The sequence below is a fragment of the Necator americanus genome, chromosome IV, assembly GCF_031761385.1.
Source record: "Necator americanus strain Aroian chromosome IV, whole genome shotgun sequence".
In the NCBI taxonomy this organism is placed as follows: Eukaryota; Metazoa; Nematoda; class Chromadorea; order Rhabditida; family Ancylostomatidae; genus Necator; species Necator americanus.
The window spans coordinates 8,426,765-8,444,317 of NC_087374.1; the positions used below are offsets into that span (position 1 = coordinate 8,426,765).

A 17,553-nucleotide genomic window follows, 5' to 3' on the forward strand; every position below is an offset into this window, starting at 1 on the left:
ACCGTTGGCAACAAAAACATGAAAAGAGACTGAAGACTGAGTACTCATTTGAAAGTTGGAAAAAGAATGATAAACTCTCCACAAACAATATAGAACGTTCTTACAATCTGATAAATACTCGTAACAAATTTCTCGAGACTCTTAATAGTACCACATACATATAGTTGCCTATATGCAGTATCGACGATCTCTGCCACTTATACAGGAGAAACGAAACGTAATGCCTGTGAATTACTTGAGCACTAAGACTGGATTGAATGCCTGAGAGATTCCAACCCAAAAGTACGTAAAACAGTATTGGGCGGCATCACTCGTACTCCCAGAGATGATAAAGCAGCTCCTGTAGAGGAGCTTGGCGACATGTCTGAAACGAATTATTCATAAACATATCATGCTACTATGATGCGAAAAATTTAATTGCCTAACTCATGTGGCAATGGTAAATGTGGATACATGCAGCCAATAGGAGTTAATAGTTAGCTACTTCTTTCTATTTCTCCTGACCGGATATCCTATTGACGCATTTTTATGGACATTTGCATTTCCTTCTAGTTGTGAACCGAATTGCGCCAGGTAAAATTACTTTACTTTATCACCAATAATTATGAAAGCAGGGTGAAAGAGAACAAGATGTGGCAAACATACGGCTTGGGTGAGAGCCAACCTTCATCGTCCCACGAAATTAACACAAATCGGGGTTTGAGTGGAAAACTGCCATACATCGGCTATTCCTTCATTTGACCTAGCTATATCTATCTCCCCTAGAGTTCCATCCTTAAGTCCTCTCTCGGGGCAGAAACACTGTGCCTTTGCTCAGGTGGTACACCCATGAAAGTCCATTTTTGTTCAAGTTAGAGAAATTAAATCAAATTATGCTTCTTCACGTAGCTAGCGGAGCAACAAACATTATATGCAGCTTATAGCGCTAATCGAAGCTTTCGTCAACGTCGGAAAATCTTGGAAATTGCCACAAATCCGTCGAAAGTGATTTGCAGGATTACCACTAGATCTCAATAGTATTCCTGAATCTCAAAAGCGTGACGGCCACAAATCTCCAAACTATATCGGCAGCAGCGGTCTCAGCTCTCTAATATCTTTCTAGAAGAGTCGTACTAAGGAGAACAGCACACCCTACCCAAGAAGAAACGTGGACAAATGAAACAACGCCGATCGAAGATAAGAACTCATTGAAAAAATTTACATTTACAAAGAGTTCAGAGGTCTCAACTAAATCTCGGAGGGATATCCTGTCCACCTCATTATCTTCTATTCTGTCTTGTGCTACTAAAATTGCACTTGTCTCAAACTTCGCTTTTGATAACGTACACATGAAAGTCAACAATTCCGAACAGAACTGAAGCATACGGTGGCAGGATTCATGCCTCTGTTTTCAAGTCCACGCTTACAGTGACAGATTAAACATAAGATCACTTCTGGAATGCCTGCCACTTTCTTAGCAAAAGTTCCTTTAGAGATCATTCTCAATATTCAACTCGAAAAAATCTTAGTGCTTGTTTTCCCCGAACTCCAATAAAACCTTAAATAGACAAAAATGTCTTTGGCACATTACTTACTTGACATGTATATCAAAACAGTCGATGGGTAGTACTGCTTGCGAAGCGCAGTGAAGCAATTGATAGTCTGAACTAGGATGTTATATATATATATATATATATATATATATATATATATATATATATATATATATATATATATATATATATATATATATATATATATATATATATATATATATATATATATATATATATATATATATATATATATATATATATATATATTACATATATGGTTTAATGATGTAAAACTAAATTAATGCACCTGTGCTGCGCAGACATCACCATTATCGCATGCATGCCTCTCCATAAAATGTACTATACCTAGCTCTTTATATTTAAGAATAACTGAGTAGTACATTTGGAAAGCATTACCAGCTTCGGAGCCAGCTAATGATTGCCTGAAATAGTAATTTAGATACAAGTAAATGAAATTAAGGTGTTCACCCTAAGATGGTAATCACTATTACATCATTTCCCGAACATAGTGCAATAGTCGTTCGTGCATCTGTAACGAAACAATTCTATTCTCCTTCGTTTGAATTACTTTCAGACGAACACAGAAAGATTCGAAACCAGCAGGATCCATTCTTGTCCTAAAATCACGTTACTGGTACCTTAAAAAACGATACCAAAAGCCACATATTGAGTAGAAAGAACTCACATCGCCGCTCGATTGAACATCATAAAATCAGGAACAATAACGGTAATGCCTGGAGTTTCCTGTTGAGGCAGACTGTGCTGGAAGGCGCTGCCTAAATCATTCGTATCCAAAACCATCAACTTCTCAGCACCTCACAATTTGATGTCATGGCTGCTGCGGGTGCGCTTTTCCGCTTATCCTATTTTGAACGAGGGACAGAGGATCTAATGGTTCGTGCTTGATAGGTACAGTACATCTACTCCAATTGTTCTAAATTGTCTATTCACAATTTAAAAGTCAGAATTGATGTACGGCACAAATTAAATTCAATTTAATTTGAATTAAATGAGAGGTGCCCGTGGCGCATTCGGTTAGAGGTCCACTGTAGCCACACGGTCGATGGTTCCAAATCGCCATAGCGCAAACCAGGCCTTTCATCCCTTCGGGGCCGATAAATTGGTACCAGACCAGTCTGGGAGGATAAAAACACTGACTTGATTATCGGCTGGCCCCCGTAAGTCATGCATAGGGCAACACGCGTTCCAAAACCTCAACGATTATGAATTGCAGCAAAAACGCGTTGGCGCATCCCAAATGGATTGATACGCCAGTGAATTTATCTTTTTACTTTATATATATATATATATATATATATCTTTTGTAAATTGTGGCAAGTTTTAGCATCTGTCGTGCAAATACAAATAATAATAAATAATAATAATATTAGCTAAACTTGAAGAATCTGTTGCCATCGTGTAGCTCCCCGTAGTAACCTTAAGCAAATAATCATTCGAAATCGCCTATATGATCGTATTTGCACAACACCGGAGTGCAAAATATGCCCGGATAACAACGAGGATGATTGCATGAGTTCATGTGTTGTTTATATGATTTCCTGTGTGCAGTGTGGTGACGAATACATAGGAGAAACAGCTAGACCACCATATATTCGAATCAAAGAACACCTGGACGGCAAAAGGAAATCATGTGACTCCACTGCATTGGGTGTTCACAGGGTGCGGCGTCATAACGGAGAAGATTTTGAAGTTAAGATCACGATTTTGGCGCGCGAACCTAGCACTGCGGCGCGCAAGGCTCTGGAGGCTTTTTGGATCCACTCCAAGAGTCCAAATATGAATCGCAAGGAGGAATGCCTCTCCATCACGCGGGAACTCGCGCCTTATTTAAGGCTGATATTTGATTGTGCTAGTCACCTCACATCAGGTATCTAGCAGTGGCAGGATAGCCAGCTGATCCTAAGGTACGATGTTTTCTTCCACCTGTAGCTGTGAGACCCAACGTAAAACGGTTAACGTAGGACTTCCTTTGTTGGGCGGATAAGGCGTTTAATCGGATTAATCACGTTCGATTTCACCCCTTTCAGGCTCTGAAGAAGGCGATATTGCCGAAACGTTAGCCACGAATAAAAGATTATAACAACCTCGTGTCCGGCTCTATTAAAAAAAAACAAAAATAGTGTTCTTCTATAAAAAAGGAGAAATTTTACACAGAGACTGTTTTCTAGTTGTTTTTCGTTAATCAGAACATTTCGTACGTTGCAAAATCAAGTTAGTGAGCACACAATTTCACAAACCAATACTTTTTTCAATGTGCTCGGAACCCCATACAATTTTCAGCTTTATCGCAAAATCCATAAATCTGAATCGACCACGTTCCCTTTCTGCAAACATTTAAACTCAATCAGAAGCACATGCTTAATGAATTTTACTCAGGAATAGGGGCTCCTTGAAAATCTGAAGTCAAAATCGTCTCAATTATGGAACTAATAAAGATTAACATAAGCTGTCTCCAATACGACTTCTTCTGATTGTTACTCATGGTCACTCAGCAATTCTGATATTGTAGGAACTTTTGAAAACACTATGAAGAAATACTACACGAAGAAAGTCTTTGACAAGGTTATTTTATGAAGCTTCACTAAATGCAAATAGCAACTGAAAATTTTGGATGTACAAGAACTACCTGGCAAAGAGGTACATGCAGGAAGGGTGGTATGCCATGGAGGGGTTCCTGCAAATGGCCCACTGTGCTGTTTGCCAGAGAAACTTCTACGTTGTGCCAATGAACCAAACGCTTGTTCATTGAGGATACCACGTCCAGCAGCCATATTTTGTTGAGGAAGAATACCAATATTTGAATGAGCAGGAGGTCCCGAGGTTGTGTGCGTCGAAGAAGTGGATATCTTCAGATAATAATGTTAAAAAAAACTAAACAAATATCTCGACCACAAAACATACATCGGCTTTCGAAGACTTCCTAGTAAATGAAGAATGGAAATTGTTGGACGTTGCACCGATAACCGTTATAGGTTTTGGTGTGTCTTTAGGATCATCTGAACCGTCACTAAGAATTTCGCCTTCCTCCTCCTCATCATCAACTGAACGAGAGCTACCGGTGCTCCGTTCCTAAAAACTCTAATTAAGTAAAATTTTTCGATAGTTAAAATAAGACCACGTTTTGACGATGAGACAGCTCATTGAAAAAAAAAACATTTTTGTGCGCAGTAATCTTTCTTAACAACATGATTAGTGCCAGACACGGATTTTGACTTTGCATTTCAAAGTAGTTACGAGCACTATTCTCGGCACCACTACACGGGTTTTTAAGGACGGTGTCAAATTTATAAACTTTCAAGCATTTTCTTTCCTTACAAAGTGAGATTTTGTATGACGTATAACGAAACAAAGGTATTGCTCTAGGAATTTCCCCTAAAACTCTTTGAGAGATCTACTCAAACTTTCAGATATTAATACTACTCAATCTTAAGAACCACTATCGAAATTTCTGCTATAATGAGCAGCACTAGTGCAGTTCTAATTTTCCTAGCTATTATCTATCCACACACGGTTGAAATTCCCGATGATGTTGTGATTTATGCGCTCCCTTTCAATCCATCCCATCCCATCCATCCTATATGCATATTCATCGCACATTATACGTAAAAACTCACAGCAGCGACTATGTAGCGAATATACCTACCCTAAGTACCATAAGTACATAGAAGTATGGAAAATAGATGTCTTACCCGTTCTAAACAATCACTTCGACAAAATGAAGATACATTTTATTTCCGTAGACTAATTTCGTTGTACAGTTCCGTAGACATGTGTAAAGTATATTGGCTACATGGTCGCTGCAGTGAGCATGTCGTGCACCGGATGCATAAATAACTCACTGAATACAACCAGTAGAATAGCCTGTCTCATGACAGGAAAACTGGCGGCGCTGATTGCAAGTTCGCATAACGTCCTCTTTAAGCCTTATACTCGGTAAATACAGAAGAGCAAACAGAACTGGGAACAGCAATGAAGAAGTTTTGTAGAATATGTAAAAATTAGCGAAAAGGATTGTAAAAATGGCAGGACTTTGAACAGCTGCAGTAGAGTAAATACGCAAAAAGCCTAGGATCGTTGATTCATTCGATTCATCGTAACGATAAGAGAGCATAGCATTGTCATAGGAAAGCAGTTGCGGTGGCTAACTAGGGAGACTTAATAGAAGAATTAGGAGAAGTAAGATGAGAACTTAGTTAGGATGTATTATGAGAGTAACAGGAAAATCTGATATGAAATGCAGTAGGATTTTCTAAATTCCTTAAAACTCAGTAAATTAAAGGCCATTTCAACTACTTTTGAGAAATATGTTGAATTTTTTTATTGATGATTGTACTTTCGAAAAAATATTGTGATCAAATAGCTTCTTCCATAACTAATCACATTGTATTTTATATTTTTACATATTGCTACCGAGGGAAAAGTTCAAATCCAAATATATTACACCTTATTTAGAAAAAGAATCGTGAGCCCAACAACACAAAGCGTTGTGATTTCGACGGTCGAAGTTTAGCCTAGTGTAGCGTACAATACGATTTGCTGGCAAGCACATCGTACTTTACCGTAGTTTATATGGATTCAAACTATTTCCTGCACATAATCATTTAGCAACTAGAACCAAGCTCTCGTAATAATATATTTCATGTAAAACAATCATTTGCACAAAAACAACTGAAAAAAAAAATCCAGCAGTCAAGCACCTCTGGAAGTGCTCATTCGTCAAGTTACCTATAAAGGATTAACTGCTACAAACCCGCTTTAAAGCCGTCGTCGTTTCTGATTTCTGCTCCAGTGCTTTGATCCATGAGTGCATGACTTGATCCTCATTGCCTTTACACTAAACTGGAAACGATGGAAAGAAAATTTCAACGGAAAACTAGAAAAAAAGACAGCTTAGAATATTTTAGTCATTTTCATATCTGCGGAATGTCTATTTCTATTTAAGAAGAAAAAAAAACCAGAAATTAGCCCCTTAAGATTCAGTAAAGGATTTCTAACGCTTTTGAAAAGAAAAGAGAAAAAGAGAAAAGCCATTTACGACAAAATATGAGAGATTAGATTTTAAAAGATCGACTACTAGGGATCGAAAAACATCTGCCCACAAACGACAGAGATTTTGAAGGGCACCCAAAGACGTCCGCATCTGTTCATTTGACTTTGCGGCAGCATTCAGAGGGAGCATATGTTCTCCTCGGTATCACTCTTGGTTCAGACCAATCACTTTTCACGGTACGCACAAGTCATCGAATTTGGGGTGACTAAGGATAAGCAAGCACCAGTAAGAAGGAGAATTGCTCTGCTTGAAACTTGCACTGCACCACTGACATTCATCGTTTTTAACTCGCCAATGCGCTGCCACCTAGTAGTTGAGCCAGCAACTCTGCACAACAGAGGCAGAAGGTTCAACCTGTGATCTCTTAAATCCTTCCGCATAGCATTTTTTCAAGGAAATGCGGTATGTTACTTTTAATCACAGTATAAACCGTCTCATGTAATTAGCTTAACCATAGCCATACAATGACGAAGGCCATTAAAGGAGATTAACAGTAAGAGTCAACATGACACGGGAAATATGGAATTCTAATATGGAATAAGCAGTTAGATTGGTAAGTTCTCAAAATAGAAAGACTAAAACATTAAAGGGAAAAACGAAAATATCTACTTTAAGTCTCCAAGGTTTTTCCAAAAATCCCAGACTAGAAATTTCCCTTTGTATGGAAGTTTTTGTCATGCGAACCATTCCCGCAGCTGTGCGATCTACTTACACTTATTGCGTCAATATCTTTCGGTCGTTTCGGTTTTTTAGGAGTTCGAACAGTAAGAATGCGCACTGGTTCCGGGCGTTTATCTTCTGTAGGCTGCCAGCAGTCAAGTGGTATCTCCTAAAAGAATTTCTTATGATAGCGAAGAACACCGATTTTCATCCATTCATATATGAAACAAGGGGTCACCCACCGACTGTGCTTTTTGATTAAGTGGGATTGAACCGTTTGCTTCACGTTCCTCGGGATCAGGAGAAGCTGGTGCATCTGGAGACGCCGGTCCTTCTGGGTCTGGTGAAGCTGGCGCCTCCGGAGAAGCCGGGGTATCTTTGCAGACTTTCGGGGCAACGTTTTGCGGTTGCTCTGAACTTCTCGAGGTCGTAGATCTTCTCAGAAGTTGCTGGATCACATCATTAGAGAGACCGAAAGCGTTCCCTAATAGGCTTGTTTTTGTAGGCGCCGCATGAGGTTCCGACGCTTCATTCGAATGATTGGCGACAATCGAATGTGAAGTCGAATTACCGGCCCCAACAGTGACGGTAGGAGTTTCTTTCGACGATGCAGCACCCTAAATTCGGAACTGAGATAGTTCTTCTATCGATGAAACGCTAGGTCCTCACATTACTTACCTCAGATCTCGTCACAGCAGGGAACGATGATCCTGAGGTACTTGGCTGAGATGAAGAAACATGCTCAACACTTTGCTTGTCTCGTTGTGATTGCAGCACTGCAAATAAGAAAAAAGAATCACTAGAAATTCACAGTTCCAAGGTAGCTTGTAACAGGGGACGAACTTCGAGCTCCAGCCAAAATATGAAACAGTTTCGAATTGTCAGAGGGCTTCTCCTTTCCTAGATTGGGTGTTTGAGACAAGATCGGAGTGGATACATCGACCTATAATGCAGCGATAGATTTAAAAAAAAGAGAAAAAATAAAGTGTTTCAAGAAAGCGTAAACCACAGGTGGAGTTCACAAGATTTCAATTCAAGAAAGCACTTGATAACTAAGTAAAGCCCATAAACAACTAAATCTAAATCTAAATTGTCTCACTGAACATCTTTGAAAGTAACGAAAGAATACATAAGAATACATAAGAAGCCAACCCTAGAATGTATCAGATCTGGTATCTACTAGCTGTAAATCACGAAAAAAATCAGCTGCAAATAACTGAGCTAAGTAAACAGTGAAAAAATTCACACACCGATGGACCACCGACTGGTCTCCCCCATTTCTTGATTCGATCATCCCGATCTCTGCGCTCACTAAAAAACGAAGATTTTAGACAGTTTACATACTGTAGTCTTATTTTTCTAGTACAAAATCATGAGATACACGAACAAAAGATATCCTCCCTTTACTGGCATTAAAGGCATCATCCCACGAATCTGAGGTGGTACGGATTTCAGGTGACCTATAGTGGAGTACTCGTATACGGGATAGTAGATTATGGAGGGGGGGTGATTCAGTCCATTTCTTCCTAATTGCCGTAAAAAACGGCCCGGAAGACGCGGCGCCGCACAAGGCTGGCGCGCTCCAATCGAACTTCTTGCAGAAAGCAACGCGCCGAAACGCCCGAAGCCGTATCTTCCGGGTCGTTTTTACAGCAATTAGGAAGAAATGGACGGAATCACCCCCTCTTCATAATCTACTATCTCGTATACGAAAAGTCCACCTGAAATCCGTGCCACCTCAGATTCGTGGGGTGATGCCTTTTAAGCGACCAAAAAGCTTCCTTCTTTCTCAATTTCTACGTTATACCAAGCACAGAAAAACAGTACAAGAGAGCGCAATTTGTTGCCTTAAAAATAAAATGTTATTTTTTTACAGGTGATGAAGTTGTAATTGTTAGAAAAAAAGAACTTCCTTGCTGCATAGGAAAGAGTGGGTTGAGTTGGAGTTTGCTACCCTACAAAGGTAGAAATCCCATATTTTTGGATATTTTTTGTTGCTTGTTTTGGTGGGATTGTTAGATTTTTCTCAGAAGTTTTTGGCAGAAACTTCTTATGAAACCTTGTTTTCTGCCGCTCATCACAATCAACGTTATCGTCATCGTCTACGTCATCACCAAATACCAGAGGTGCAGGAGGATTTAATGCTGGAGCCACCGGCTGCTTTTTTATAGAAAACGCCAAAGAAGCAGGCTGAAGAAAAATATTAGGAATTCCCAAATGCACATGTAATCGAGATTCTAAAGGTTAAACGATATTTACCGGTTGAGATCGTAGATCCGTGTCTTTAATAGATGAGCCCAATGCTGGTACGGTGCCAACAAAACCTATAAATAGTTACAGAGTTAACTATGATGCGTGAGCGCGAGTCCATTTACAAAAACTGACCTATAGAAGCAGGAGGGACAGGCTTAGGCACATATCCCGCGCAGCCAGCAAGTTCCGGAGGAGGCTGATCAAATCGCGATTTCCGTTGCCTCCCGTACGACTCCGAACTTGTATTCGACGTCGTCACTATGGGTGTTTGTTTACGTAAATCAGTGTCACGGTTTTGGGACGATGCTTCGTTCGATCGAAGTAATTCCAATAACCTAAACAAAAAAATCTCTATCTACATGATAATAACTGTTAGACCTTATTAAAGAGGCGAATATAGCCCAAAAGGTAAGAGGGTGGACACTGATTGCACGATGGTTCGAAATCACCCGAGTGCGAACCGAGCCTTTCATCTGTACGGAGACGATAAGTTGGTACCAGATTTGTCTTGGAGTATAAAAACACTGATCTGACACATATTTTCCCACGCAAGGCATTGTAAGGACACACAAGCCTTCATGGACCTCAAACATTCTTAATTGAAGTCGAATGCATAGGCGAATCCCCTTAAAGATTGAAAGCCGTGCACATTATCTTTTATCTTTTAGAACCTAACTGAGCTGCCACGTAAGTAAAATCTAACAAAAACGATAAATGAAACGTATCTTTTGAATTTTTCGGAATATAGAGATGAAATATGTGACTCGTTACACTAATTCCACTGTAACTACAACGAGAGGGATACACCGCTGCGAATTGGTAGTCCGAAGAAAATCATTGTCGAGCTGTCGTGCAGCTGTACATTATGAAGTTCTTTTGGGTCACATAATGAAAAATTATTTGAGAAAGTCTACTCTGTAGAATTTCTTCGTCTGGGTAGAATTCTCTGACTTTTTCTTTGTATTAGCTAGATATTGGAGCCGCTGACTGGAGCTGTCCCATACTGCAAAGAACAAGGACACTACAAGGAAGAATATAATATTGATCAGTGAGCTATATTTTCTGGTCTCTTATCATATCGCGAGTTACAACATCATAAGGCCTTCAGCAGAAGCTTCCGATGTGGCCGTGCGTGTCTATTGTGAATACTTATCCCATCATAGTTATTCTTCTTTCTGATCGCTTAGATAACTTTGCAGCGGCTTTTATACTGACTGATTGTTGGCGTAATAAACACTTGCTGTTCCAGGATACGAATATTCAATCAGTTCTGTGTTCACCAGGAAAAACCGTGGTTCCCGTGTAATGAAACCGAAGTGAACTCATGATCTTAGATAAGCACAAACAGGGCCTGCTCTGGTTCGATTTGCTTATCAGGACGTGTCAAGATCGCTTTTGATAAGCTTAACCTCTATTAGCCTTGAGACTTAAGCGACTGGGATTGGTTAAATGAAGGGACATCAGGTCTCGTATGAACAATAAAAAAACAATAGATAGTTGATAGCTTTACTTCATATACATCATTGGAGATTTCGAGTGCGAACGCTGACTCCAAAAGAAAACAGAACAAAAAGTACCTCAACACATTCTCCGGCATCTCCGAGACAGATGTAGGCGGAGGACTTGAAGGGGGAGGGCTAGCTGGGCCATCAAGTTCCGAGGAGCGATCAGGGCTGGCAGGAGCATTAGGCACAAGTGCTGTTTCTGCCCTGCTAGGAACAAGTTCCTTCAAAAGCGACGTCACTTCGTTGTCAACTGCTTCATTCTAAATCATTACTCTTAATGATGACAAACTACAAAATATTAAATTTCAACCCCTAATAACTGCATAATAGGAAGCAAAAAGTGAACATAGTGGTCGACAAACTATTTTATGTGTATATGCCAGAAATATGTACACTCATGTAAACATTCAATATGTACATCATCATCTACTTTGACAACATTCCTACTGTTTGCAAACTGAAAGAACTTATGAAGGCTGTGCAAATGGAGTAGTATCCAATACTGCTAACTAACGTCTCTCGAAGAAGTAAAGAAAAAAAAACACCTGAGAACTTTCGACGTCCACTGGTACTGGTACGGTTGCTGTTGACGGCTCGAAGTCTTAAGTAGAAAAGCAAAATTTTTAATTAAAAATCATAACCACAATTATCTGACTGTCAAAAGCATGTGAAAACAAACTCTTTGCACAAGGAGTTGGCGAAGCAGGGGTATCTGATGAACACGATTGTGAATCCATAGATTCACAGTGAAACAGAGCGTCGTAGTCCTCATCTTGATCATCAATAAAATCAACTACCTGAAAAACTCGTTTTCAAAAATTCAAAACGAAAGCATTTGGACCTCTAAGTTGTCTTTAATCATATTGGAAGCTTCCGATGTTAGCGTAGTGAACATCACTTGATAAAACCAAACTTTTAAGATTTTAAGAAAGTACAATGCCATCACATGCTCAATAAGTCTACAGTCGTTAAAGAGGCGTAGCACTCCACTTACGAGCCAATATATGTTCTCTTAGATGAAGAGTCGTTTAAAGAAGTGTAGCAAACTAATACAAGAAAACATTGAAAATTAGAGAAGATCACGTTAAAGATCTGCATGGTGTGTGTCTTTTACGTAGTAAATTTCGTTTCTTCTGTAATATACCCAAACAACCATCGCCTTGTGTACCCAAACTGCCGCACCTTGTACAACATCAATTATGAATAATCAAGTAAAGACGTGGTGCTATTTAGACCCCATTTCCGAAATATAAAGCACATAATAAGTCCATAATTAACATACGACAGTACTGTAGTTGGGCACCACGGCTAGTTTCACTAATCTGGAGCTAACGATGTTTTTATATCGGTCACTATCGCTGCCTGAACTATGCTCTTCGCGCTGGTTATGCAACTGCACCAAACTTCAGGTCGTTCTGAACGGACAACAACAGACATACATCGGCAACCCCATCCGGAGATGTTTTCGTTTGAGGGGGAGTGGGTGTGCCGTCGGAACTAGATTCGATCTCCATATCGCAAATTGCAGACACTTCCTAAATGTTATATTTTCAAGGACGACAATTCGTTTCATGACGTGAATACACGACCACAACCACAAACCTCTGGTTGTTGAACACTAGCACTAGCTACGGCTGAGGAGTTGTTTGACTCGCGGTTACTCTGCAAGCACGGACGATAACATAAATAATAGCATCAATAAAAAGGTCTTTGTAGAACTAACATCTGCAACTCGTCCAAATAAGGGCAGCGGAAGGGAAGTTATGATGCAGTTTTTAGAGTTTCCAGTCCGCTTTGCAGACGAAAAAGTCTTAAAAGAAAAATCGTAGAAGAAAAAGAACTGTTTTACAAAATCATTCCTCATTGGGAGCACCTTTGATGTCTCTGACGCGGCGGGAGTTGGGGCATCCGGCAAAACATTGTTTACAACATCAGAGTCAACATTTCCACCTGAAAAATCGAAGTTGAGCGCGAAATAACATGCACATTTAAAGAAAAATGTTTCCTTTTGCAATTGTACTGAAGACTCCTTGGAATAGGTCCTTATACTTGGTTCCTCCAGTAGAGGGCCCCGGTCTCACGCCAAAAGCTGGGGAGTTCGAAGGCTAGACAAAAACGTTAGGATCATCCTTCAAAAAAGCACAATGAACACACGAACCAACGAATCTGCAGAAGAAGGACTGGACTTTTTTGCTGTTGATTCCTTTGGAGGAGTTCTCCCATGCCAACCCGCTTTCACTGCTTCATCTCTGTCGTTCGAAAACTTTTTTCCGCATTTATTTTCATTCTGAAACAAGCAAAACGCTGTTGGGGCAATTAAACTACGGCAGACACAAAGAAAAAAGGACAACTTACATCAACAACGTTTTCTGCCCACCGAATCCGCGTTTTTCTAGATGGGATGGGACCAAATGAAGCCTAGAATACTCGGATGACGCAAACTTAGTTATGTTTTTTTTTTTAGTTTTAACTTAGTCTTTTTTCATTCTGAGAACTTTCACTTTTTTTTAATTTCATACCCAAAAGTCACCGAAATAAAAATAACGTGACGATTCGATTCTCACCAAATTACGCCCAGTTCCAGGTGCTGGAGGGGGCACACTTTTGCCGATGAGGGGAGGTTGTTCTACAAAAACTTGAGGCGGCTTACTTCGGAGACAGCCTGAAAATCAAACAATAGATGTGCCAGCATTTCAACATACGTATTAAAACTAACGAAACCACTTTCTAAGTCCTCGTTAATATAAAGAGCTGGAATTCATTAACAGGTAACCATGCATATTCCGGTTAGCAAACCAGTTTTAGCCTTCTATGAGTCTTACCACCCAGTGGTTTCTTGTCCGACCGATCATTCCAAGTATGTTCGTCTGGTGAGACTGGCGTTTCATGAATCAAAGCACAAAAATCATCGCTTAGCCTCAGCGACTACATACACTTTAAATGCATAACTATGGAAATGCCAAAAAATCTCTAGAACATTTTGTGGACCTACTTTTGCCAGCTGACGATGGAAGATCAACCGGCGGAAGTGGAACGGCTTGTTCTCCATCTGAGTCACCTGGTAGTGCTGAAACATCTTTTACTACGTTAAAAACACTTGAAGCGACAAATGGGAACATTCACAACCACAATAATTCTGCAGTAGAATAAAAAAACAGCCGTAGCAAAAAGATTTACCTTCACTATTTTGCGATGGAGACTGCTGGTACGGAGACTCGCCGTTAGAATAGCGCACTCCAGGATGGGAACGAGGTACCTCTTCAGTCGATTCTATAATTCGGATCAAATAAATACAGCACCGTCATAACTTTACCTTCAAAGACACACCTGTTGCTTGACCCGAAGGGAAATTGAGAGCACCTTGATGGTCGAAAAAGCGGCAAAGAACCGCATCATCGCCGTCTAGAATTGCTGTGCCTAACGGAGTTTTGGCAATAGTAGCACTGCAATGTGTAACTTATGGTGTGGCGTCCTCAACAGAAATTAGTAGAAAAACCATTTTATTGTTGCAAAAGCAATAATTACTAACGTTTCATCGTTGAAGCTCGTAACATCGTTGGGATCCGCATAAAAGAGCGGGTTATTGTGCACAACCAGTACATGAAGCGAGGGTATTTGAAGCCATGGTAGTCCAAGTATGTTAGAAAATTGGCCAGATGGGAACGCCACATATGTCGTCGCATCTATCGAATACGCAACAGCTGCCTAGAATAAAACAAATACTATGGAATGCAACTAACATATTCCACCAATTACCTCTATCTAGATTAATCAAGCTAATAAATTGCTTAGCAAAATTACGTGGGCTGCTTCCTAAGAATAGTGCTACAAACATGATGTCTACACATGATCTGTCCTTCCCAGAAAACATGTTACGAAACATTTTACGGATTTCAAGGACAAATCAGTTGAGCTCTCAGATGTCAGCATTACTTCAGCCACTGCACAAACAAAACGACCAGCTCAGAAACGCAAGAAATCAATGGACTTGTCCCACTCACGCATTGCTCAACCCGCATGCCATTTACTAGAGATGTGAAACGGGGATCGTTACATGTCCAAACGAAGTGAGAAACATAGCGAAACTTCCACTTTTCAGATCGATCGTTGACATTCTGAATTGTATGGAACGAGTAAGTATTGTATCAAACTGAAGAATTTCACAGCAGAAGTAAAAAAAAGACAACATTTGTAAAATGCAACCAACCTTGACACAAATTTCTCGCTGTCTTGCTATTAAACCCCATGTATCATGAGCCATCAGTTGGTTGACCCCTCTAATATCGAAAGCATCTATCCACTGCAGTAATTTTGTGAATACTAAGGACCCGTCTCTGAAAACAATCGTCGAAGGTGAGTGGAAAAATACTTTGCTAGACTCTTGTCTTTCACGAATATGGCAAAAAGAGAGAGAGAAACATACAGTCCATGAGGTTTATTCGAGTCCTCAAAAACAGTGCTCAATAGGGCTCGAGGGAAGTTTGCCGATAATATTTTGAGGTTACCCTCATAAACAGGATAGAAATAGAGTGCCTCGTGTACGTAACTGAAATTATTCCAATTGAGCAGACCAAGATATCATGTATTCCAATAATATTTTACCCTATTGTCGGAAAAATGCTGGAATGCTGATTTTTGTCAGAAATATTGAACCGTAAGTCTACCACAGCATAAGGTAAAACTCCTGAAGGTACTTCAGCGACGGACATATCTTTCCTATATTCGTAGTGATACACCTTAAAATGATTTAAAGATCAGCTGTGAATCGAAAATAATTGCCTAAATAAAACGCACTAGTTTACTTACCGCTGCTTGACGATGCAGCTGCTGTCGGGACTTCCGCAAAAGGGGAGTGTTGTCAGGAGCAGCAACATGACTACAACATTCCAAAGTTGGTTCCAATTCTGTTGAGCCTAAGCCGACACCATAGCTTTTTCCTCTGAAAAATTCTCAACCAGCTATTTTGTATATCTGTAGATTCTAGGAGATTGTAAAGCATACCAAAGCCGTGACTAACAAATAGAAAAAAATCGCATACCTTAGGGTTCGGAACACCATGATGCGCATAACTTCGTCCTTGTACAAAAGCGATGGCGTCACCAAATCCACATAACGATAAAGGTAGACCCCTAAAGTTTATTTTATTGGAATGAAGTTCATTTTATTGGATTGATAATCAGTCGGATTTGAACGCCTCAAATGTACAGTTATTACCTCGCGTCGTTGAACCCAAATCACCATAAAATGATGTGCCAACGGAGTATCCATTGTCAGCAATATAAGTCAACTAAATCAGAAAGTTACTGCACTACAATTCAATACACTGTTAAATACAAAAAAGAGCTGAACATACATCATCTGAATCAAATCCTATGAGCAAAAACTCAAAACTTTCTGCATCACTTTGCCCAGATCCTCGCAAGTTAGCTTTGAACTGGTCATACTAAACGAATAAAATTGTAACCCATAGTAATTAATAGATAAGAAATACTTACAATAAACTAAACTAACGAACTAACTATTAAACTTACAAACCTTGTATTCCAGAAAGGGATTCTTGATAACTTGAACCTTTTCCACGTGCACAAAATGATGCACTTGACGATCAGATACACCATTTAAAATAACATTTTTTACTGTGTTGAATTTCTCCGAATCTCGCGGCGCATCCTCAATAGTAGCCTTAGGCTCAAGCGTAGACACATCTGCAAAATCTTGCATATGTTTAAACTTCAGGTAATAGTTAGAAAATGACGGGATGTAAATATAAATATTATGTAAACTTTGACTACTAGGAGCATTCAAAATGTTGCTCACGCAAAATGGCCAAAATTTAGAACAGTGAAAGGAGTTAAACAGAAAATTGGCATTTGTCGATAACTTTCCGGCGCCCTAACCTATACAAGACTTGTACCCGTGCAACAGACATAACTAAACTCACAGCGAATGAGCAATATTTTTAACCAATGACATTAAGTAAGTTGATTTTTGCACACATCTTCGGCTACTACTATGAGAATGCTCACCAATAATGGATTTCTCGACGGCACGTTTTTTCTTCGGAATGACAAAGTTCATAATGACAGCTCACATAGGATCGTTTCTTGTCAGAAACCTGAAAAACACGGAAAATAAAGAAAATGAGCACCAGAAGAGCTCACACTTCGATAAAGTAAAACCGTGTTCATGAATCAGCAAGAAAGTAAATGTACAAAACAAATGGTGAGAACGGACTTCAGCCTTACAATATACTATAATTTCATGTGGATGTTTGAACGGCAGAAAGGTAAAGATTTGCATAAAAGTGGTGAATAATGAATGGTTAACTCTGCAATTAATGCAAAAAATAAGCGAATGGTTCTCTCTTATCTTAGTCCATATAAGGAGATTCCTGTCATTTCAACAATTAAAGGCGAGCAAACGCCATATAAAACGCTGGTAGACGGTCAACCATCTTGAAAGGAGCAATCTTTCAAAAACGATTGCCTTATCGCTCCAACTCATGCAT

The 17,553-nt window shown here is 39.6% G+C and overlaps 1 protein-coding gene across 2 annotated transcripts; it reads right to left on the minus strand.

The window, feature by feature from the left end:
- Nucleotides 1–242: 242 nt before the first annotated feature.
- Nucleotides 243–17,123, minus strand: RB195_000667 (uncharacterized protein; the record flags this gene model as incomplete). 2 transcript variants are annotated; one of them, XM_064197135.1, is made up of 43 exons in its annotated part: nt 243–364; nt 1,575–1,641; nt 1,843–1,978; nt 2,048–2,173; nt 2,242–2,332; nt 4,204–4,251; nt 4,309–4,423; nt 4,479–4,646; nt 6,328–6,411; nt 7,340–7,456; nt 7,530–7,699; nt 7,760–7,904; nt 7,966–8,063; nt 8,131–8,230; nt 8,538–8,598; nt 9,347–9,477; nt 9,547–9,611; nt 9,673–9,875; nt 11,118–11,305; nt 11,591–11,646; nt 11,725–11,842; nt 12,485–12,580; nt 12,648–12,707; nt 12,769–12,855; nt 12,919–12,995; nt 13,066–13,150; nt 13,204–13,332; nt 13,401–13,463; nt 13,610–13,707; nt 14,038–14,112; nt 14,223–14,315; nt 14,373–14,488; nt 14,575–14,750; nt 15,047–15,160; nt 15,253–15,379; nt 15,469–15,591; nt 15,648–15,781; nt 15,852–15,984; nt 16,084–16,174; nt 16,260–16,332; nt 16,399–16,488; nt 16,581–16,750; nt 17,072–17,123. In XM_064197135.1, the coding sequence occupies 43 exons, from the start codon at nt 17,121–17,123 to the stop codon at nt 243–245; spliced, it is 4,671 nt and encodes a 1,556-aa protein (XP_064053015.1). The 2 variants fall into 2 exon arrangements, with proteins under 2 accessions (XP_064053015.1, XP_064053016.1); XM_064197134.1 differs by having other exon boundaries at nt 4,204–4,423; nt 7,530–7,904.
- Between the last annotated feature and the right edge of the window lie 430 nt (nt 17,124–17,553).